Genomic DNA, 25,253 nt, shown 5'->3' on the forward strand with positions numbered 1-25,253 from the left:
GTACTAAGTGCTCCATTTAGAGATCCAAGAATGTGGAAAATGTGAGGTGCTGCTCTGTGGACCAGAAGTGCATAGGAGCTGTAACAACATAGAGAAGAGTACACACTCTGAGAAAATACGGTATTCGGCTACAGCCACCAGGTGTGGCTGTAACAGCATACTGTATACTCCCTCAGTGCTGTCTCTTTTTCTTGTCATTAGGGGAAGAGGCGCCCAGGAGATTATAAAACTGTTAAAAACTATTAAAAAGTCAGGTGCCTGAATCGTGGCTCATAGCACTTTCTGGCACTTTATTTGGCCTGAGGAAGTGGGCACAGTCTTACGAAACGTGTTGCCAGTGCATATTAAATTCATTAACCTTATGAATTTGTCTTCATTTAGGTAAGTCACCTCATTTTTTTTTTGTTTATTGTTTTTGACATCGTTTTATGAAATCCTGAGCACCTCTTTCCCCTTATGCTTTTCACCCTCCTCTGGAAGGATGTACCATTTTCCCCTCTGTGGCCCAGCCACCTCTAGGACCATTCAGTTGTTTTTGTAGCAAGAGTGTGACACCAACCAGCTTGCCTGGATGCCCGAGTGGAGTCGGGTTTATACATCTCCACCTGCCTTCAGTGGTTGGTTACCCCTCTGCAACCTCCCCCTCCCCCCTTCTAAAAAAAAAAATTTGTTGTGAATTTCCAATACTCATTGTGACATACTGCACCATTGGGGCTCCTGTTGCCTCTGTGTTTTTTTCATTTTAGAATGTATTTTGTGATCACCCTCCAAAATTGTTCCTTGTCATCGCTTCATGTTTGCTCCCAAGGGCAAGAGGCTTGTGCACTATGTCATATTACACACGCAGAACATATGTTTTAGTTATGCTTGCTTAAATAAATGTATTTAGTTATCCTAAACTATAATTACAAAGGAAATCTTTAAGTGTCCCCTCACTGATTCCATGAAGCAGTGACCATTTTCTGTCATTTCAATACAACTTTACTTTTGTGAATCTTTCTAGTAATTTAAACATTTTGGAGAAACCAACAGATCTGCAAATATCGAGTCTGGCTGTGTAAGTCTCTACTTGGTGAAGAGTTTAGTACCACTCATTTCTAACTGGTCACTATAGGCCACAACAAGCATTTCTAGCTGATCACTGCATGTGGTTGGCAGAATAGCAGGAATGTGATGTATCGTACTTTATCTGTGCCCCTCTGAGGGCACCAGTGTTGTGTTCATTCAGAAATACGTATGTCTTTTTTTAAACAGCTGGGATAATTGCTTCAAATCTACCCTCAAGTTAGGAGCTCAGGGTCATTTAATGACAACGATTTGTATTTTAGAAGATGACATACAGCAGGTTATGAAAAGAGCTACATTTACTAGTCGTGAAAAAAGCTAGTCCAATCTGGTGCCCACGATGAAAACGCTAGCACAAGTTATGCATTGATAAATTGTGGTAGAATGTTAATCCCATGACCTATGCCTAACCCTAATCCCTATCTGCAAAATGCCACTAACTTTACCCCTCTCTCACCTCTGAGGGTTATGTCTCACAGGCAACAATGCAGCTGGGACATGTTGCTACAACATATCTCTAGAAGCTGGGACATACAGCTAAGAGACTGCCACCAGCAACAGTGGCTCACTTCAAAACAGGTGATGATTTTCACAATCACAGCAGATGCTCTGTAAAATAGTATTTAAACTCTAAAACTTTTTCTTGAGTTTTTGTACGGAAAATTTCAATGTTAGGGAAACAGGACTGTGCCACTAGCAGTAGCGGGGACTTCAGCTGATTATACTCCCTTTTTTACATTTAAAGCTACAGAGCATCTGTAAAGATGTGGAATAACAACAGCATTGATACATAAAGTCACCACTACGGCTAACAGCACAGTCCTATTTCCATGGTATTGCCTTTTTAAATAGAAAAACTGACTGAAAGACTATAATGGATAAAGGGAAATCTTTTACAAAGCAGCATCTTTTGTGGTTGTGACAATAATGATAATAGTACACAGTGCCAACAAAAATAACTTTTTATATATGTTCAGCTAACCTCATTCCTTACACTAACTGTGATCTCTTTATTAACCATAATACCAGTTTTCTGCGCTAACCTTAAAGAGACTCCGTAACCAAAATTGCATCCTGTTTTTTATCATCCTACAAGTTCCAAAAGCTATTCTAATGTGTTCTGGCTTACTGCAGCACTTTCTACTATCACAGTCTCTGTAATAAATCAATGTATCTTTCCCCTGTCAGACTTGTCAGCCAGTGTTTGGAAGGCTGCCAAGTTCGTCAGTGTTGTGGTTCTGCTATGAACTCCCCCTTCCAGGCCCCTCTATGCACACTGCCTGTGTATTATTTAGATTAGGGCAGCTTCTCTCTTATCTTTTACAAGATGGATAAATCGTCCTCTGAGCTGGCTGGGCTTTCACATACTGAGGAATTACAGACAAAGGCAAAGCTGTTTGCAGGAAGAAACGAGCAGCCTGAAACTTCAGTGCATGAGAACTGCAGGGGGAAAGAAACACACAAATGATCTCTTGAGATTCAAAAGGAAGGGTGCATACAGCCTGCTTGTGTATGGATGTATTTTCTATGTGTGGACATACTGTACATCAACCTACTTCCTGTTTTGGTGGCCATTTTGTTTGTTTATAAACAAACTTTTTAAAACTGTTTTTAACCACTTTTAATGAGGCGAGGAGCGGCGAAATTGTGACAGAGGGTAATAGGAGATGTCCCCTAACGCACTGGTATGTTTACTTTTGTGCGATTTTAACAATACAGATTCTCTTTAAAGAGGAACTCCAGCCTAAACAAACATACTGTCATTAAGTTACATTAGTTATGTTAATTAAAATAGATAGGTAATATAAACTCTTACCCACCCTGTTTTAAAAGAACAGACAAATGTTTGATTTTATAAGGGCAGCCATCTTTTTGGTTGAAAGGAGGTGACAGGGAGCATGAGACACAGTTCCAACTGTCCTGTGTGCTGATCACCCCTCCCAATTTCTAGGCAACGTGAATAACAACATAGAAAATCCCATCATGCTCTGCACAGCATCAGGGAAAAAAGCCCAGGCTTTTTTTCTTGGATGGGTGGAGCTTATGTAAAAATGCAGCTAAAAATGATGCTTTGGTAAGAAAACCAAAGTTCTGATGCTGTGAAACTGATAAAGAAACACCAAGCCTTTTCAGTTCTGCTGAGTAGATTTTTAGTCCGGAGGTTCATTTTAACGCTTAAATTAACCTAATCCACATCTAAACATTCAGTTCAAACCAAACCTAATATTAACTTCATCATCATTATTTAGTATTTATATAGTGTTGACATCTTCCGCAGAGCTGTACGGAGTATGTAGTCATATCAAATAACTGTCCCTCAGTGGGCTTTATAATTTAATCCTTACCATAGTCATATGTCCATCATAGTCTAGGGCAAATTTAAGAGGGAGACAATTAACTTATCTGTATGTTTTTAGGAAGTGGGAGGAAATTGGAGTGCCCAGAGGAAACTCAAACAGACAAACGGGGAACATACAAACTTCATGCAGATAGTGCCCTGGCTGATATTCAAACCAGGGACCCAGCACTGCAATTTGAGAGTCCTGTCCCATATGCCACCGTGCTTCCCAATACCTACTATTGATTATACCAACCTAATACTAACTTTACCTTTGAACTAGTCCTAACACAAAACGTAAACCATAACTAAGCCTAAAAGTAAATTAAACTGTTAATGGTGCCTAAGCCATTCTAAACTCTTTTGCTAATCTTTCTCTCACACTAACTTTAGACAACACTTAAAAGGCAGTACATAACTTATTTTTAAGGTAAGGCGTCCCCATACTGACACAAAACAGTGACAATATCCATACCACTGATACCATCTTCTCACATGTATCCAGCATACAGAAGATCATTGGGCATGTAGGGGCTGATTCATGAAGCAGTGCTGCTTTAGCAGCGCAATGCCATGACAGCAACGCCAGCTAAATACACGCTATGCTCAGTCTTGCAGCGTAGCGTGCCTTCCTTAGTTATGCACGCTGCTTACACAGCAATGCGCGTTCCTTTAATGCCCGCCACTGCTGTAAAGTTCCGCAACTGCAATACTTCACTAAATCGGACGCTACTATGTTAATTGACATAGTTACCATGTAATTATTATAGTAGCAACCGCTCTAGTGAAGTATCGCGGGCGGGATACTACATAGCAGTGTCCGGCATTTAAAGGAACTATGTAAAGGACCTTACACACGGGGTACGGCCGTCGCCGCAACCACGTGGCACGCGCGTGTTGCGGCGACAGGTCGCCCGTGTGTATGACGTGCGCGCCCCGAACCGTCACCCGTCGGAGCTGTCGCCAGACGATTGACATGTTCAATTGCCGGCTACAGCTGTCGCCGCAACTTTGCCGGAACTGTCGCTAGTCCCGCGTGAGTACGCGGGTTAGCGACAGGAGACCTACGCGAGTGAATGGAGCATCCGGCCGGGGGATGCTCCATTCACAACCAGCTTCTGGCGAGACGTGTGGACAGCTGTCGCCGGCAGGGAGCTGTCGCTCCCTGTTCGCGTGCGCGCATGCAACGGGGGACAATTGTCCCCCGTGTGTATGTAGCTTAAGGAACTATGTTGCTATGCAAGGAAGGCACACTACGCTACAAGACCGAGCATAGCGTGTCTCGCTCTATTTAGCTTGCGGTGCTGTCATGGAGCTCACGCTGCTATAAAAACGCAGCTTCATGAATCAGCCCTGTAATCTATAGGAGAGATCAATGATCCTTCTAACCAATGTAATCAGCATCTTGTCATTTGCTTGGTTTCAGAAAGGATTCTCTTACTTGGATGTAGAAAGTGTTTACCTAGTGACAGATGGAAAGCCAGACAAAAGCTATAACCTTCTACTAGCTGAACATCTTCTGAAGACTCACAATGTCAAAGTGCACACCGTGTCATTTAACACATCTGAAAGGTAGGTAGCTCTTGTTTGTTCTGTAGTTTCTCTAAGAAAAACAATGAAAGCAAACTCTTATTGGGGAGGGAATTAGGTGTCACAATAGTTTGAAGCCTCTGGATGTTCAGGGAGATCTAAATGATTCTCGTTTAATGCAGGATTATGCACATATGGTATCAAAATTAACATAGCTGGAAAATAGCAATTGATTCCCTCCAAGGTAGAATTTTCAAGATGCATACATTTGTCAAAATTTAAATAATCATGTATCAACTCACAATTATTTGCATCTCAGTGACCATCCCTAGTGAACAGTGATGCAATGAACTTGCGTTATTTATTTTACATCATTTTTAAAATACAGGAATTTCATCCCAAGATTGTATGGTAAGCTATCAGTCAGTGCTTATTCTGACAGTAAACAAGCTGCAGTCTGTGCTGATCTCTATTTGTACAATGAAGTTATCCCCACTGCTTCTATGGGATTAAATTGACTGTAAACTCGTTAACATATCACTGTTAAAGTGCTGATAATATCTGCAAAAACCAAGTACACAATGTATAGGATGCTGCTGCCTTATTTTTATTATATGAACATTGGCAACAATGAGTAGTATAAAGGTGCCCATCTAGCGATATATGGGCAGATCGACCAAGAGACAGATCTTTCTCTGATTGGATCTGATTAGAGAGAGAACGGTTGGCAGCCGTTCACCGCAGACAGATTCCCAATACATTTCAGCATGAAATCTCTCGGGAATCAGCCTTGTGACGCCACATCCACTATTGCAATAATGAGTAGAAAGGAATAAATGAGGGGGAATTTGGGTGCCCGCAGTACAAAATTCGGCTACAAATAGCACCCGACGCCCCATATTTATCAGCAGCCACACAGGCGTCCAAATTTCCCCTCATTACCGATATGTCAATGAGCACCTATGACTGCACCCAAAAATGTACGTTTTGCAATATAACTCTCCAAAAGTGCAAAAGCTTACACTGTTTGAGTGTCCGCTTCCGTTCACCTGCGACCCCATTTCTTCCTAATCCATTTCTGGCACTTACCCAGTTGCAACAGCACTGACGATAAAGAGGAACTTCAGCCTAAACAAACATACTGTCATTAAGTTACATTGGTTATATTAATTAAAATAGATAGGTAATATAATATCTTACCCACCCTGTTTTAAAAGAACAGACAAATGTTTGATTTCATGAGGGCAGCCATCTTTTTGGTTGAAAGGAGGTGACAGGGAGCATGAGACACAGTTTCAACTGTCCTGTGTGCTGATCACCCCTCCCAGTTGCTGCTTTGCAAAGCTCATGCTTTGCACAGCATCAAGGAAAAAAGCCCGGGCACTTTTCTTTGATGGGTGGAGCTTAGCTAAAAATGCAGCTAAAAATTATGCTTTGGTAAGAAAAACAAAGTTCTGATGATGTGAAACTGTTAAAGAAATACCAACCCTTTTCAGTGCTGCTGAGTAGATTTTTAGTCCAGAGGTTCACTTTAAGGATTGCATAATGTCTCAGTAAACAACAGCTTCAATGAATGTATGGTGCTCAGCACTCTCCAAATATACTCTGTACAGCATTACCAAAGATAATAATTCTACTAATAAAATATCCTTTGTTGTTGGAGTTAGTTGTTTTATTTCTGTTTGTTTCTGTTATTAGGGCAGGCAATGACTTCCTAAAGAAGCTGGCACACCTCTCAGGTGGGAGATTCCATTCTCCACATGGGCTTATGGATGGCCATTTTGTTGCACACAGGATGTTGACTGAAGGTTTCTCAGATGAAGATGTATGTACAATTTATACTGTCCATCTACTGTAACTACGGGTTTATAATCAAATCTGTAAATGAGCTCCTGATTAATTCGATTGTTGCGCATCCACCAGTCAAATCAAGTTCAGGCTTCAGAGGCATTTGAATTGACTCATAGATTTTTTGAAGTAACTTATTTGGCTAATGGAGAAAATTTTAAATTGTGCCCTGAAAGTTAGCTGGTAAAGTAGTTTTCAGACACTTTTCTATTATTTTGGATAGGTTAATTCACGCTCTGTGAATTAGTCCAGAATATGGTGGGGACCTAGGACTGTTGGCCACTATGAGGGACAGTTATTAGTTGTCCCCTGTAAAATTCTACAGAAACTGTGCCAATACTAAGTGTTTGATAATAATAATACTACAGTATAGGTGTCGTGCACTATGCTCTTTAAGAATGTATGTCGCACATCAAGTAGTTCCTATCCACCTAGCCAAAGCATATACACATTGATTAGTCTGAATAATGAATCTCTTATGAAACCATGGTGTGCAGATTGCTTGAAATTACTACTGTAATGCTAGGCATACATGGGTCGTTTTTTTTTATCAATCGAGCCGCTGATGGCTCGATTGATAATTTCCGACAGGTCCGATCACCGCACGGATCGATTCCCCACTCGATACCCGTGGGAAGACAATAGCAGGGAATCGAGCGGAAGATAAGGAAGCGCCCACGGGGACAAGCGGGAATCGATCCGGATGGCCGCGGGGACGTGACGGGAGTCGATCCGGCGGCTAATCGAGCTGCCGGATCGCATCGTGTATTCCCAGCATAAGGTATACAGAGCATTCAGATCATTACAGTGAGAATGTGTGTTCTACAGTGTTGCTAGTTTATAGGACTGATTTAAAGGACAACTGTAGTGAGCATATGGAGGCTGCCATATTTATTTCCTTTTAAACAATACCAGTTGCCTGGCAGCCCTGATGGTCTATTTGGCCGCTGTAGTGTCTGGATAACACCAGAAACAAGCATGCAGCTAATCCAGTCAGATCTGACAATAATGTGAGAAACACCTGATCTGCATATGCTTGTTCAGGGTCTATGGCTAAAAGTATTAGAGGCAAAGGATTAGCAGGACTGCCATGCAACTGGTATTGCTTAAAAGGAAATAAATATGGCAGCCTCCTTATCCTTCTTATTTCAGTTGTCCTTTAAACTAAACTCAAAAGAAAGGCAGTTTAACTTACCTGGGGCTTCTATTGGCCCCCCTGCAGCAGCCAATGGATCTTCCGGTCCCCCACAGCGATGAAGTTTCGATTTTGATGACTTAGCCAGTCAATTGTCACTGCTTTTGCAATTGAAAGAAAAGCGACTATAGTTGATAAGGTAATTTTTAACATATCCTGCAAATTTGGTGTTGCTAGGATGTAAGGGGCCTTTGCTATTAACTGCTAAAGTTGGCGGGTGATAACCAACCAGAGTTATGGGAGTGCAAAAATGCTGAATTTTGCCATTGGCTTGTATTGGGCTTCCTATTTCACTGTTAAAAAACTCAAATCTCTTCAAAGGACAATGGCTCAGCTGGGGCAAATTTTCTAGCATTGTAGGGACTTTTAGGGGGCTCATGACTGGTGAGTTTGGGGCCCCTAGGCAAAAGAGGTCATAGCCTAGGGTCACAAAAGCTTGTTTTTTTGGCAGTGGTGCAGGAGACGAACGTAAATCGCTGCCATGGCCATTAGCAAAATCTGAAGCTCACGACATTTCGCATGCAGGTAGAAGGCATATTGTTGTATTTGCACTCCAATTTTGGGTTCCCTACATCTCTGCAAACTAGAGCTATGGGGGTGCAAAAGTGCTGAAATCCACCATAGGCTTTCATTGGGGCCTAGGTTTTGAGGGTACAAAAGCGCAGGTTTCTGCCGAACGGTAAGGTAAGAGCCTGAGACTCACCAGCCATGAGCCCCCTTAAACTCCGTACAAAGCCTGAAAATTTGGGGCAGCTCAGCCGTACAGTTCGGCAGAAACCTGCGCTTTTCTGCCCTCAAAACCTAGGCCCCAATGAAAGCCTATGGGAGATTTTAGCACTTTTGCACCCCCATAACTCTGGTTTGCAGAAACCCAAAATTGGAGTGCAAGTACAACAATATGCCTTCTACCCAGGGACGGATTTGTACTTTTCTCCACCCAAGGCCCACTGTCAAGGCCCACTGTCACCAGTCAACCCCCTCCCTTCCCTCTGAACCGCAGGAATGTATTTTTTCCAACGCTGCCAACCACAGGCGTAACAATAGGGGATGCAGCCCATGCTCTCGCGGGGGGCCCGGGCCTCCCTTGGGGCCCGCTTAGGGCCCTTTTTGGGGGGCTGGAGGGGTCGCAGCATGAGGGGAGAGCTTGGTGGCAGGTTGGTGGGGAGGGGGGACGCCCCCCCCCCCTTCCACACTTCGGGCTCTCCCCTCTGCGCTCCCCTCCAGCATTTAATAAAGTGTATGCAGGCGGCGGGGCAGCGGCAGATACATACCTTCCGTGCGCTCCAGCACGAACGTTTCTCCCTCTAGTGTCCTGTTTATACAGGAAGTCGTGTCAGAAGCTAGAGAGAGGAACATCCGTGGAGCGCACGGAAGTTATGTATCTGTCGCTGCCCCGCCACATGGATACACTTTATTTAATGTTAGGGGAGTGCAGAGGGGAGAGGCCGAGGTGAGGCAGGGGGGGACTGTCCCCCCTCCCCATCGACGTGCCACCAAGCTCTCCCCTCATGCTGTGACCCCTCCAGCCCCCCCCATCTCTGTAACCCCTTGTCCCCCATGCAGGCTGGGATAGCCAGAATGCGGAGCCCCGGCCATGTGGGGCTTCGCACCCTGAGCTATACCAGCCTGCATGGTCCATGATATGGGGGGGGCTCCAGGGGAGAGGGGAAGGCCAAGCCTTCCCCTGTCTCCCCGAGACCTTGTCCAATCCATGGACAAGGGGCTCTTCGCCACTTCTGGTGCCCCAGGAGGAGGTGGGGGCGACAACTCCCTGGGGGGGCTCATGGTGGCATCTGGGAATCCCCTTTAAGAAGGGGACCCCAGATGCCCACCCCTTTCCCAGGAGAAATTACCCATTTCCACAAAGGGTTAAATAAAATAAAAACACGACGAAAAAAGTCCTTTAATGTTCTTAATTAACCAGAAATACTTACCTGTACCTTAAAAAAAAAAAGTTCCCACGCCAATATCTTGGGAAATTTCTCATGGCGACAGTATCCTCTAATCTTGCGATCTTCAGTTAAGTTGATTGAAGATCTCCGCCGCCCCCCACATAGCAGAGAATGCGTCCTGTGCGACGCATAGCTGCCGGCTCCCACTGTCCTCCCCGCCTCCTCACCTCTCACCCTCACCTAGGCTGGCACCTGGTGCACCCATGGGTGCACCGGGCGCCAGCCTAGGTAAGGGTGACAGGTGACAGGTGAAGGCATTCTAAGCTATACTAACCGGTTCATGAATGATCCGGTTCTTTTTAATGAATCTGCTCTTTTTAACGAATCAAATGAATCGGCTCTGTAACTTTTCCTTTGAAACTTTAAAATCGATTTTCTCAAAAAGTATAAGGTCTTTTTGAAAAAAAAAATGTTCCTCTTGTTCCCACTGTTCTTCTTAACATTCCCAGCAAATTTGGTGTTTCTAGCTTTTAAGGGGGCTTTGCTATTACCGTATTTTTCGGACTATAAGACGCACTTTTCCTCCTCCAAAAGTGGGGGGGAAAAGTAAGTGCGTCTTATAGACCGAATACTACATATTTGGAGCTGCGCCTCAATCCCTGTGTCCGCCAGTGTGTTAGCCCTGCATTTCTTCTCAATCCCTGTGTTACCCGTGTCCTCTATCTATCCTTTCCCTTCTATGCCAGATGTCCTCTTCCTCAGTCCCGTGTCCGCCAGTGTGATACATACTTGTGGCTGGGCTGTGTTCCTGTGTACTCCATCACTTATTTCCTGATCGCGTTGTCCCTCTCCTCCTCCATCTACGTGTTCGCCGGCATGTATTTCCTGATCGCGTAGTCCCTCTCATCCTCCATCTACGTGTTCGCCGGCATTTAAGACACAATCTTGCAGCCGCGCAGCTTCCTCCATTAAGGAGTCGCCGCACAGCTTTGCCGATCTATGAGCCAATCAGGCGGGGGGTGCTGCCTCAGACCGCCAATCACGCTGCTTTAAGTTTCCTGGTCCATTCAAACAGCAGCCGATAGTCCCGAGGGCGGGAGCTCAGCCCGTTAGCAGGGAGTGCACTGATTGGCCCCACTGATGGAGCTGTTGTCCTGCCTATAGATCGGCAAAGCTGTAATGTGACTTCTTAATGGAGGGAGCTGTGTGACTGAAAGTTTGTATCTAAAACGCTGGCGGATACGTGGGACGGCGGAGGATATCACCCGGCGATAGAAGGGAAATAAGAGCTAAGGAACACGAAGGACACAGAACAGCTATGTATTGCATGTATTGCATCACATGCACTGACTGACACGGGGACAGTGGAGGAGGAGGACCTGCAATAGAACGGAAATATGAGATGGGGGACACAGAGGGCACGGGAACAAAGGGATTAAGATGCCCAGCAGATGAGTGACAGGGAACATGGAGGACACGGGAATACAGGGATTGAGATGCCCAGCTACGAATACTGGCGGTCATGGGGATGGAGAAGGGGGACATGGGGATAGAAGGGACATGAGGGATAGAGGACATGGAGGACACAGAGGTAGAAGGCACAGATGAAACAGGAGACAGGGGGATGGAGGACAGAGAACAGAGGGACAGAGACCATAGGTCAGAGGAAGGGGCAAAGAGGGCACAGAGACACCAGGGGACACAGGTGGACAGAGGACACAGGAGGTTCAAGAAAGGCACAAGGGGGACATAATTGGGGGGAGAAGGTCCATAGGACGCCCCTGCACCATAGACGCACCAGGTTTAGTAAATTATTTTTTTCCTTGGTTTTTGTCCTCTAAACCTAGGTGCGTCTTATAGTCCGGAGCGTCTTATAGTCCGAAAAATACGGTAACCGCTAAAGTCGGCGGGCTTTTAATTTTACCACGGTCAGAAGGAGAATTTACATTGCAACTTTAAAAGGAGAATTTAAAAAACGATTTTCTCAAAAACTATAAGGTCTTTTTGAAAAAAAAAAAAAAATGTTCCTCTTGTAGCTACTGTCCCCATCTACATACCCTGCAAATTGGTGTTTCTACTATGTAAGGGGACTTTGCTATTAACCGCTAAAATCGGAGGGCATTAAAGTCTATGGGGAAAATGCGAACACAAACTTTTTTGAAAAAAATTTGCGGTTCTTGGCAAATGCAAACCACTGAGATTCTCGGAACAAGTTCGCCGGCGAACCGTTCGGGCCATCTCTAGCAGCCATTCGCCAAAAAGGTAACTTCATCGCTGCGGGGGATCGGAGGATCGATGTATCCTGGTGCGGGCACAAGGCGGCTGCAGGAGGCCGGTAAGTTAAAAGCCTTTTTTTTTTTTAGTTTAGCTTCACTTTAAAGGACGACTTGACATGCGAGGGATATGGCGACTGCCATAGACCCTGTACAAGCATGCAGATCAGGTGCCCTGACTGAAGTATGACTGCATTTGCTGCATGATTGGTTCAGATGTGTTATTCAGACATTGCTGGTGCATAAAAGATCAGCAGGATAAATATGGCTGGCCAGTTTAACCTCCTTAGCGGTAACCCCGTGTGTGACACGGGGTAAGCCGCCGGAGGGTGCCGCTCAGGCCCTGCTGGGCCGATTTACTTAATTTTTTTTTTTGCTGGACGCAGCTAGCACTTTGCTAGCTGCGCCAGCACCCCGATCGCCGCCGCCGCGCGCCCGATCGCCGCTATCCGGTGCGGCGCGCGCCCCCAGACCCCGAGCGCTGCCTGGCCAATCAGTGCCAGGCAGCGCCGAGGGGTGGATCGGGTCTCCCAATGACGTCCCGACGTCGGTGACGTCATTCCGCCCCGTCGCCATGGCGACGGGGGAAGCCCTCCAGGAAATCCCGTTCTTTGAACGGGATTTCCTGATCGCCTATCGCCGGAGGCGATCGGCGGGGCTGGGGGGATGCCACTGAGCAGCGGCTATCATGTAGCGAGCCCTCGGCTCGCTACATGATTTAAAAAAAAAATAATTAAAAAAAAAACTGCTGCGCTGCCCCCTGGTGGTATTTTTCATACCGCCAAGGGGGTTAAAGCTCTTCTCCAGCCTCCACCTGTGTTTGTTACCCCTCCCCCACCCCATCCTCCTCTTAATTCGTTCAGTTGATGCCGACTTTTCATGATCATGTGTTCTTCTGCATGCCAGATGTCTCTGTCAATCAATGCTTCTTTCATTTGTAGTATACGCATGTCATAGCTTTACATACAGTATGTTGTATATCCACCTTAACCTATTTTGGTTCCTGGACGTAGTTTTTATGTCCAGGAACCATGCGCGCTACCGCGCGCCCCCGCGGCCGATCGTGCACGCGCACTCCCGGCCGCAGATTCGGTAGCCAAGGAAACAATGTATCGGGCTATGGAGCCCGATCATTGATTCCTCTCCCCCGCTGAAAAAGCGACAGCTTCTCTCGGAAGCTGAGCTTTTTCTGGCCGTCTTCTTCCTGATGCGTCACTCTAAGCGCGTGATACGCTTACAGTGACGTCATGTAAACAAACTCATGGCCGCCATCTTGTGGCCAAAAAGTAATACTACACCTGAAAAAAACAAACAGAATTAACACACATTTACATTATAAATCTATTGTTTACCTCAAATACCCAAATAAAATGTTTAGTATAAAAAAAAAAAAAAAAAAAAACATTACAATAAAAAAAAAACATGTAAATATTTACCTAAGGGTCTAAACTTTTTAAATATCAATGTAAAGATGAAATATTTCTATATTTTTTTTATTTTAAACTTGTAAATAGTGATAGATGCAAAATGGAAAAAATGCACCTTTATTTCCAAATAAAATATTGTCGCCATACATTGTGATAGGGACATAATTTTAATGGTGTAATAACCGGGACATATGGACAAATACAATACGCGAGTTTTAATTATGGAGGCATGTTTTATTTTAAAACTATAATGGCAGAAAACTGAGAAATAATGAATTTTTCAATTTTTTTCTTATTCTTCCTGTTAAAATGCATTTACAGTAAAGTGGCTCTTAGCAAAATGTACCCCCTAAAGAAAGCCTAATTGGTGGCGGAAAAAACAAGATATAGATCAGTGCATTGTGATAAGTAGTGATAAAGTTATAGGCTAATGAATGGGAGGTGAACATTTCTTACGTGAAAACGACGGAACCTGAATGGGTTAATTGAGATGAAACGATGTAACTGAGGCACCAACATAGAGTAAAATATATTGAAATCAGGTTAAAATTGAGGAAGTAGTGGACTTACCTCCAAGAAGTCAGACTCGATTAGTCTAATATAAAAAAAAAAATGTATTTTCATAACAAACTCCAAAATGCAACACATTTGCGGGCCAGCACTCTTCCTCAGGCAGATTGCTTGGAGTATCTGTTTCCAAGTGTTTTCCAAAACTTAGCACCTCAATTTTTACAAGCATCAAGGAATTCACCAAAGAATCCGGTCTTCTCATTATTTGACCAAAGTATTTGAGTTTTAATACTGGTATCAGCCCTTCTATTGAACATTCTGGCCTTCTTTAAGTATTAACTGGTTAGCTCTTCTAGCAGTCCAGGGAACTCTCAGTAGCTTTCTCCACACCCACAGTACAAAAGCATCAATTTTTCTACACATGGCCTTTTTTATAGTCCACATTTTACAGCTACTGTATATGTTACTACTGGGAAGACCATGGCTCTAACTAGCCTGATCTTTGTTGGTAAAGTGACATCTTTATCTTGTCAAAACTTGTCATAGCTCTCCTTCCAAGCAAAAAGCATCTCTTAATCTTATGGCTGCAGTCACCATCTGCAGATATCTTCCATCCCAGGAAGATGAAATCTGTGACAACTTTTAGTTTTTCTCCATTAATTTGCAGAAGGTTTATTGGAGCAGATGACATGACCTTAGTTTTCTTGATGTCAAGCAGTAGACCAGCTTTGGCATTTTTTTTTGACATTCATAACTAGGCTCTTTAATTCTTCCTCAGTTTCAGCCAACAGAGTGATATAATCGGCATATCTCAAATTGTTAATATTCCTGCCCACTATTCTAATTCCAGCATGTGACTGATCCAAACCAGCTAACGCATTACATATTCGGCATACGAGTTTAATAAATAAGGAGACAATATGCAACCTTGTTGCATTCCTTTACCAATTGTAAACCAGTATGTTATTCCATACTTGGTTCTAACTGTTGCTTCTTAGTTTGCGTATAGATTCCTCAAAAGGCAAATGAGATGGCCTGATATCCCCATTTCTATGAGAATTTGCCACAGTCTATCAAGATCTACTCAGTCATATTCCCCTCCTAATGGGTGCATATTATTTCGGCGCCGCTCAATTCGGCGCGGGGAGAGCTCAATGACGGCTCTCCCCGCTGCCGCTAAACTCAGAGGCGGCGTTATATACTATTCCCCCTTTGAGTTGTCGCTTCATAGCATTGCTGCTATGACGGAGCCCAGTTTCGGCACTCGGATTTTAGAGCCGCGCGCCGAAATGAACTGATCCACCTCCTAATAGTCTACTATTAGATACTTTTTAAAGTGCCTAGAAATTCCGTAGTTTATAGGCTAAGCAGCATGGCCACTTGACCACCACTGAACCTTCTTGTTCCCTACTCCAGGTCTAGTGAAGAAGTTATGGCTTCTGGTATAAGGAATGTTGCTAAGTGGCCACCTACCCCTCTCCCCTTCCTGTTGCATGGGTGGTACGGATTGCAAGGGATAGTGGTTCTGGTGGCACATTTCCCAGGAGACAGTGAAGGGGAGCCTGATGGTCAGTGAAAACAACAGTGAAGCAATGTTGGTCACATGACTACACTTCTAGCCTCAAAACTGAGGTATTTCTAAGTACTTTTAAGGAGCTGAAATAGTAGGGCACTGGTCCTTACTCACACTTGTGCTTTCTGTATACAGTAAGCCCAACAAGTCTGGTGTATACCAGTGCCCTATTTCTTCTTCTCCTTCACTAACTGCATGTACAGCTGCATAGGAGCATGTCTAGTATACTTCAGTTCAAAAGAGAGAGCTTAAAAAAACAATGTTTTACTAAGTAATCCCTGTTGCATCCAATTTATAGAGGGATTTACACCTTTAGGGGGCCGAGCCCCCTTTTCTTTTCTTACACCATTTCCATTTTTTTAAAGCATACCTGAAATAATGTCTGACATGATGAGATAAACATACGTATTTATGTATATATATAGCCCTACTAAGAAATTATCTCAAGTCCCTTTCTGTTTTCCAGCACAACAAGAGTTAAAACACTTGTGTTGTTATCTATGCAAAACAGCTCGTCGAACAGCTTGTTGAAGTCATTTGGTTCCCTGAAAAATAAATAGAAGCTGAAAGGCAGTTCTCTGTCAGGGAGAAGGCAAATAATAAGTTTTTAGTGCAGGAAAGTTCAAATGGTCATTACTTTTGCTTCTTTCTCTGCATAAAAGGTAGAGTGTGGATTCTAAACAGGAGCTGTGACAGTCTACTGCAATTTTTCTATACTATTGATGTTATATTTATCATCCGTACTACACATACAGTTCTTTATTTCATATGTTTATTTTCACTGCAGGTTCACTTTACACCTTTATTCTTCTGTTAGTTGACTACTAGGAGGGGAAGTGAGGTAAGAGGCAAAATAGTGGTCCTATGGTACTGACTCCATCTTCTCTGTTTTAATCTGCCAAAGGATCCTGTTCTTCCAGTATTTGAAGGTGATGACCTCAAAAGACTTGTAACAGAGATAGACAAAGCTCGTCAGTTTATCACCCAAGCCAGGTCATTCCGGTATGTGCGATTCTTGCTCTATTTTCATGATTCCATTGTTGTGGAAAGATACTGAAATGGTAACTTCATCTTCACCCCTCTGCCATCCTTATCCTGCTTATGTCTGATTGGTATTTCTATTATGCCTGGTACACACAATGCAATTTCATATCAGATTGATAGTTGAATCGATTATTTCCAACAGGTCCGATCTGATTTCCAATCGTTTTTCTGATTGATTTTGTATAGAAGTGATCAGAAAACCAATCAGAAAAACGATTGGAAATCAGATTGGCCTGTTGGAAATAATCGATTCAACCAATCAGACAGGAAATTGCATTGTGTGTACCAGGCATTATGTTCATTGTGAAATCTCTGCATTTATATTCATTGTAATTAATTACTTATCAAACATTAGGTCTCTTGTGCTGGAAAAACAAAAGGTCGCCTGTAAAGACATGTCTATGGAGGGAAGTGATCTCCCAGGTAAGCTGCAAAATACATCTCTGCAGGGTATAAACATGCAGTAAGACTGGAAGTGCAAAAGTAAAGCTTGAGATCAGACAGAAATTAAACTTCAAATATGAAATGTTCATCTGTTGACAACTATGCTAAATGCCTACTTTTTGCATACAAACGTCTAAGTAATAATTTCATAAAGGTTTGGCCCGTATCTCTGTTGTTACCTGTGCATGTCTACAGCGGTGTCAGATTTGAATAATTTGTTGCTGTTATGTTGATAAGCATGATGGGAGCCTGCAGTGGGTGGTTCCTTATGAACCATCCAGTCAGTTACTGTCAGTATTATGCTGTAGTGAGAAAGCTCTATACTGTTCTCGGGCTGAAGCAGAGCCTAATGCTGCCTTTATAAACAGTCCCTCCATCTAGAGCAATACTCCTGCATCCCCAAAAAAACACTGGTATTTTTATTGGCTTTTTAAAACATTGGTCCTAGATTGCGGCAGAATGTATGACTGTGGGAGGGACATTAGAGGTGATCCCTCTGAGCAGGCCCAAATTTACCTCACAGGAGCCTATAGCCACAGATGTCCTGTCACCCTAGACTTCACCCTCCATGAACCTACAAACACCCACCAAACTGCACCGCAACTGTGCTGGCTGTCCCAGCTGTCACTTCTCCCTTACTTCCCTTGTCCATCATAGGTAGCTACAGGTGCTCTTGGTATTAGGTGGCCAGAAGTACCCTCAATATTAAGTAGCTAGAGGTACCCCTAAGTTTTAGGTAGTTAGAGAAACCTCAGTATTAAGTAGCTAGAGGTGTCCCTAAGGCCCGGTTCACATTAGCGGTTGTTTGCCAAACGGACCGGATGACCTGACCGGATCCGGACCGGATCCGGATCGGAACCGTACGGTTCTGATCCGGATCCGATCCGGATCCGGTCAGGTTGCATCAGGTAGTAATCAGGATGCGATCCGGATCCGTTTGGCAAAGTTAACGTAAAAAAAAAAAAAAAAATGTTGGGGTCTGGGAGGTCAGCAGAAGGGGGACCTGTGGAATCAGGCCCTCTGCTGTTAGCACTCACCTCCACCTCCGACATGCTGCCAACATCCTGCCAACACCTCCAGCTCGTGCTGCTCCACTCCAAAATGCTTGCCCATGTGTCCCCAGCCAATATCGCCGCAAAAATCCGCATAGGAAGTGGGGTAGAACATCCGGATTTCTCAGCCAGTGTGTTGTGCGGCCTCCGGTTCCCATTTGTTTGTATTGGCCGGATGGTGCAGTCCGGCTCCGCCCCGGATACGGCTGCCGGAGGGGCCGGATGAAAAAATAGCGCATGTTGGAACGGAGGCCGGAGTCCGGATCCGGCCCGGATCCGGTCCGGCTCCGGTTCTGCAGAACGGACCCATGTGAACGGACGCATAGGCTTTAATTGCTATGCCGTGCGTCCGTTCCGTCCGTTCTGCAGGCGGTGCGGCTCCGGCACGGCGATTCCGGAGGGCCACCGCAAGTGTGAACCGGGCCTTACTGAAGGGACATCTCATCAGTGGAATGCCGAGAGCAGGGTGAGTAATCCCTCATTTACACTCTGCTCAGGACCCTGAATGGGAAAGGAGGGAGGGAAGAAGGCTCTCGGGGAGGTGAGTGATCCGCCTTTCCATCATCGGGTGCCTGTAGGCACGTGCCTACAATGCCTTATGGTAAATCCGGCCCTGCCTCTCAGGGATAACTGGTGATAAGAATTGTTTAATGCAGAACTAAATGTACTCTATGAAGCTCTACAAAATATCAGCACTGTATAAATGCATCTTAATAATAATAATAATGACAGTGATCATTGGAAAGCCACAACATACTATGGGACATTAGAAAGCTATTAAACACTGCTGGGGGCAATATAACTTTATCAGACTATACTTTTGACCACATGCACATTTTGCCATATTTATTTATAGGAATGGGGTCTAGCCCCTCGTATACCTACAATGTACGATTGTTAAAATTTAAACTGTCAAACAAATCCACTGCTATATATTTTTGTATTTTTTTTCCAGAAGACAGAAAAGGGATGGCTGGAAGAATTACTTAAAGTACAAGAAAATAGGCTGAATATGTTCTGTGTTGATTGTATGTTAATGTTCTCTGAAAATGTGTGTAACTGTGTAGCCTAAATTTGTAACGTGAATATGTCTCATTACTCAGTGTTATCAGTTACATAGGATCATAGAGGTAGTCTGGCCTTTAGTAATACACACATATGCTTTCTTGTGTTTGTGACATGCATTAGAGGTCCCCGCATGCATAGTCACATACCTTACGTGTGGCCTAGGAGTCATGAATCCCTGAGAAAGGAAAAAGCCTTCTGATTGTCACCATTTAGACTCCACGCCTTTCTACAGCTAGTCCTCCTTCTTCCAACAAGTAGTTAGTGAGGCTACCGTGACACTTACAGGCCAATAGCAAAGATTGGAAAGTGAAAAAGAGCTGAGCAAATGATGAAAAACTTCATGTCTATAACTGACAGCCACCAATACAATCAGTAGTTCAGTACCCAAGAAGTCATGATTCATAAGCCATATGGAAGTGTTGTGAAGATGTGTGCAGGTACTTTCTAGGTGTCTACATATCGCATATGGTGAATTTTTGAGTGACCATCTGCTAAAAATGTTGCTGAAATTGCAGTTCATTTTCAGCATTCACCTTTTTATCGTACAAAAAAAGCCCCAATCTGATCCATACCTATTTTGATATTAATAGGTACTAGAGAAGGTCCCACTTCAACTGATGTTTTTTTCTGGTCTATGGATATTTTCTCCTCTAAGCTTCCTTATCAATTATTCACTCACAGGGTACTGGATTCAAGAGCTGCATGGAATAAGATATTACTGTAATTCCAACAGCTATGGAGTCAAATCCATTACATACCTCCCAGCTTTCAGAGATGAGTGTAGGATGAAAAACAAATGAAAAACATGGAGCACAAGAGATAACTACACCCCATCTCCAGATATGCACTCCATGGAAAATCCATATATTTTCATGTATACAACCACACTGATCATTTTTTTTTCTAGTTTTTCTTTATATTAGCATTTGAAAATAAACAAGTCAGTGACTCAAAAGGTGGACATAAAGCTGAGCAGAATATAAATATGGCTAGTAAATTAATACAGAAAATAAAATATGTATACCGTACGTGAAGAAGAAAGAGGCAGAGATGGGGTTTGCTTGCACATGAGGGACAGTTACTTGTTGTGTATCCTCCTGATTCCAGCACAAGAGGCAAGCAGCATGCAGTTCAGTGTCAGATTGAAGCGGGGCTCCCCAGCCTTATGGGGCATTGCCAGTGCAAGCAAATATATCCCCACCACAGTACATAAGTACTAATCAGGGATTAGGATTGTCAAGAAACGTTTGTGTTAAGGTGTAGGGTAATGATAGAGACAGGACAGATGACAAGTTTAGACTTGCCTTTTGGTAATGGTAGGGTAGGTCAGATGGCAGTGACGTCAATTGTTAGGATGTCAAAATAAGAAAAAGTTATCCTTGAGATCCTGTGCCAAAAAGAGAGCAGTACTACCAGTGTGCAGTTTGAGCCAGTCTGGCACAGACACCACTCTGCATGCTGCACAGCTCAGTATGGACAGTAGTTAGTGTTCTGGCTGACTGCAGCACAGCTCAGTATGGGCAGTAGTTAGTGCTCTGGCTGCCTGCTGCACAGCTCATTATGCACAGTAGGTTGTGCTCTGGTTGACTGCTGCACAGTTTAGTATGGGCAGTAGCTACAGCTCTGGTTGGCTTCTGCATAGCTCAGTATGGGCAGTAGCTACAGCTCTGGGTGACTGCTGCATAGCTAGTATGGGCAGTAGCTACTGCTCTGGTTGACTGCTGGATAGCTCAGTATGGGCAGTAGCTACTGCTCTGGTTGACTGCTGCACAGCTTAGTATGAGCAGTAGTTAGTGCTCTGGCTGACAGCAGCACAGCTCAGAATGGGCAGTAGTTGATGCTCTGGCTGCCTGCTGCACAACTCAGTATGGGCAGTAGGTAGTGCTTTGGTTGACTACTGCACAGCTCAGTATCAGCAGTAGTTAGTGCTCTGGCTGCCTGCTGCACAGCTCAGTATGCACAGTAGGTTGTGCTCTGGTTGACTGCTGCACAGCTCAGTATGGGCAGTAGCTACTGCTCTGGTTGGCTGCTGCATAGCTCAGTATGGGCAGTAGCTACAGCTCTGGTTGACTGCTGCATAGCTCAGTATGGGCAGTAGCTACTGCTCTGGTTGACTGCTGCATAGCTCAGTATGGGCAGTAGCTACTGCTCTGGTTGACTGCTGCATAGCTCAGTATGGGCAGTAGCTACTGCTCTGGTTAGCTGCTGCACAGCTTAGTATGAGCAGTAGTTAGTGCTCTGGCTGACAGCAGCACAGCTCAGTATGGGCAGTAGTTGATGCTCTGGCTGCCTGCTGCACAACTCAGTATGGGCAGTAGGTAGTGCTTTAGTTGAATGCTGCACAACTCAGTATAGGCAGTAGGTAGTGCTTTGGTTGACTGCGGCACAGCTCAGTATGGGTGGTAGTTAGTGCTCTGGCTGCCTGCTGCACAGCTCAGTATGGGTGGTAGTTAGTGCTCTGGCTGCCTGCTGCACAGCTCAATATGAGCAGTAGGTAGTCCTTTGGTTGACTGCTGCACAGCTCAGTATGGGCAGTAGTTAGTGCTCTGGCTGCCTGCTGCACAGCTCAGTATGGGCAGTAGATAGTGCTCTGGTTGACTACTGCACAGCTCAGTATTGGCAGTAGTTAGTGCCCTGACTGTCTACTGCAACCCAGCAGTTTTGAAAATAAAAAAATAATTCTTTTACTTGATAGCTTTGTGTGAGTAAACAGTTTTTTTTGATTGTGTAATAACCTAAAAGTTTACATAAGTTAAATATACAGCAAATATATATGTAAATAAAGTATATTTTAGCACAACATGACTGCTTTGTGCATTATTGTTACGTTATTTTGTCTACCCATTACATGCTGCGGTATAGTCTTTTCTATCAAACAACCTTTAAAGAGAATCTGTATTGTTAAAATCGCACAAAAGTAAACATACCAGTGCGTTAGGGGACATCTCCTATTCCCCTGTCACAATTTCGCCGCTCCCCGCCGCATTAAAAGTAGTCAAAAACAGTTTTTAAAAGTTTGTTTATAAACAAACAAAATGGCCACCAAAACAGGAAGTAGGTTGATGTACAGTATGTCCACACATAGAAAATACATCCATACACAAGCAGGCTGTATACAGCTTTCCTTTTGTATCTCAAGAGATCACTTGTGTGTTTACCTTCTGTCCCCTGCAGCTCTCCCCACTGAATACTATTGACAGGCTGTTATGCTGATCCTTTCTTCCTGTCTGTAATTCCTCTGTGTCAGCCCAGCTCCTTTCACAGTTTAACAGAGGAGGATTTTTATCCAGCTCTCTTCTATCACTGATAAGATAGCAGACACGCTGCTGGCTTATGTAAATAACTCACACACTGAAGTGTGCATAGAGGGGGAAGTGCATAAACAGACCAGCACGGAAGAGTTGGCAGCCTTCCAGACACAGGCCGACAAGTCTGACAGGGGAAAGATACATTGATTTATTACAGAGACTGTGATAGTACAAAGTGCTGCAGTAAGCCAGAACACATTAGAATTGCTTTTGGAACTTGTAGGATGATAAAAAACAGGATGCAATTTTTGTTACGGAGTCTCTTTAAAGAGACTCCGTAACAAAAATTTCAGCAGTATTTCTCCTATCCTACAAGTTCCTAAGGCTGTTCCATTGTGCTCTGGCTTACTGCAGCACTTTCTACTTACACCATCTCTGTAATAAATCAACTTATCTTTCCCCTGTCGGATTTGTCGGCTGTGTCTGGAAGGCTGCCAACTCTTCAGTAATGTGAACAAGTTAACTCCTTCCAAGCCCCTCCAGTGCTCCTGTGATGATTATTCTTCATAGACAATGTCCCTTGCTCTCACTGTCAGCTTGTCTGCTATCTGTGAGGTTGATAAACACAGACTAATAAACTGAACAAAGAATAGCTGGCTGAGGAGGAAGCTGCCTAGCAGGCTAACACGACTCCAGGCTCTAAAAACACAGCTTGTCAAGCTTCATTGACACAGAGCTCTTTCAAAACTTGCACATAACCTCTGGAGACTGAATTCAATGTGTAACTCACTGAATTCTCTGTGTACTCACTGTGTATTAACTGAGTTCACTGCTCTGCTGATGTACTTCCTGTTTTGGTGGCCATCTTTTCTGTTTACAAAACAGTTTATAAAACAGTTTTTTTACCCTCTTTATTGCAGCGGAGAGCAGCAAAAATATTACAGAGGGGGCTAGGAGATGACCCCAAACAGGCAGGGATGTTTGTTTATACTTCATTTTGTGAATACAGATTCTCTTTAAGGAGAAATCTCTGCATTGCATATAGCAGCCAGTTTGTTGTCATGGTCTATTTTTTTGGTGTATTGTACTTCTGTATTGTACTTCCTAATACATTACAAAGCTATGAGAATGTGGCTCACGTACTGCTGCGGTCCCCTACCCTGCTTGGAATCACTGTACCCTGAGCAGAGCAGAGGCTCAGTAACATATAGTTAACTGTTTCAAGGCTCCAGCAGTGTACACTGAAGAGAATAGGGTCTGTAAAAGAACTCTTTAGCTCAGAGTCTATGTAGGCGTTAAGTAAACCAAGGGTGATTTCTATTTGCCATAAATACCTCACAATCCTTGAAACATCCATTGTAATTAGTGTGTCTGAATGGCACTTATATTTGCAAAAAAAAAAAAACTCTCTGACTTCTGATTGTATGTTCCAACATTGTCAGTCATCAGGAATCAGGAGTCTGAAGAAGGCTTACTAGCTGAAAGTCAATAATCCTGATTCAAAACTTCCTGTCTGTAAAATACAAGCTATAGTCTTCAGCAATGGTTAGCTACTAAGACAAGGATTTGCACACACAGTGTTTCTGCCCCCTTTTGTCTCTTCCCCTCCCCCTTGCTTGTAAAGTCCTGAGACACAGATTGGGGGCTAGAATAATTTGTCTGTGATCTGTCCATGCAAGAGCAGCTTGCTCGCAAGTAAGAATTAAAGCATGCCAGCAAACTAGCCAAGTACATCTGTAGGTAACTTTTCTTCAATAATAGTGTAAGAATGTATATGTTGGTTGCTATTGGCAACAGCACAACACACCTTTTGCTCCGGCACCAGCAACTCCTTAGAGCTGCAACTCACAGCGACAGCATACAGGAGATAGGGCGGAGACAGCCACCTTCACCTTTCAAAGGGGTTTATTAAGCAATCAAGCATCTTGTGTTACAGGTTGATTTATTCAGAGTATAAATAGTCTTTCCTATGTCCTATGTACATCATATATATTTACATCATACAGACATGAAGCTAGTATTCTAACTAGGAAGCGTAGAGAGAGCAGGATAGCTGGAAAGTAGATTAAAGTAATCTCTGCCATCCTGGTCTCCCTATTTTATATGAACATCAAAGAGTTAAATTCTGACACCACCCGAGCCATACCCCCAAGTCTACAATTGGCGGGCGTGGGCAAGTGACCCACCTCATCATTTAATACTCCACTACTTTATAACCTAGTTGCAAAGAATGCAATGTTTTGTAAATATCGGCTTTGTTTACCATTCCCGTCGTCTAACTGTCGGGGCAGTTAGACCTGATAACCCATTATGTGGCCTTCCACAAGGAACATGTTCCTTGTAACTGACTGCATCATTTCTTCTCCGAGAAACTCTGCTTAAAGAGACCCTGTATCTCAAGTCTTTACTAGACTTCAGTACCTGAGGCTAGAATTCAAGTATACTTCCATTCTAACAAATAGCACCATCATTTGGACAATCTGTTCTGCTCAAAAATCCCTGAGTTACATAGTTATTTGGGGTGAAAAAAAGGCATACATCCATCAAGTTCAACCAGTTCTGTTTGTGATGTGTACATTTGGTCCCTATCATTGCTGAACTAGTTAGCCTTAATTTTATCACCTGAGTGAAAAATGAGTAGTGTTGGGCGAACACCTGGATGTTCGGGTTCGCGAACGTTCGCCGAACATGGCTGCGATGTTCGGATGTTCGCGCCGAACTCCGAACATAATGGAAGTCAATGGGG

At 43.8% G+C, this 25,253-nt stretch overlaps 1 protein-coding gene across 2 annotated transcripts in view; it reads left to right on the plus strand.

The window, feature by feature from the left end:
* VWA3A (von Willebrand factor A domain containing 3A) overlaps positions 1-22,064 on the plus strand; it is a 172,044-nt gene extending 149,980 nt beyond the window's left edge. For both annotated transcript variants that reach the window (XM_068244821.1, XM_068244822.1), the window contains 5 exons: positions 4,830-4,975; positions 6,632-6,758; positions 16,556-16,653; positions 17,051-17,118; positions 19,147-22,064. In XM_068244821.1, coding sequence (XP_068100922.1) covers positions 4,830-4,975; positions 6,632-6,758; positions 16,556-16,653; positions 17,051-17,118; positions 19,147-19,181 — 474 coding nt within the window. In that variant the 3' untranslated portion in view covers positions 19,182-22,064. The remainder of the gene's footprint in view (positions 1-4,829; positions 4,976-6,631; positions 6,759-16,555; positions 16,654-17,050; positions 17,119-19,146) is intronic.
* Positions 22,065-25,253: the final 3,189 nt, after the last annotated feature.

This window comes from Hyperolius riggenbachi, chromosome 7 (assembly GCF_040937935.1).
Source record: "Hyperolius riggenbachi isolate aHypRig1 chromosome 7, aHypRig1.pri, whole genome shotgun sequence".
NCBI classification, from domain to species: domain Eukaryota; kingdom Metazoa; phylum Chordata; class Amphibia; order Anura; family Hyperoliidae; genus Hyperolius; species Hyperolius riggenbachi.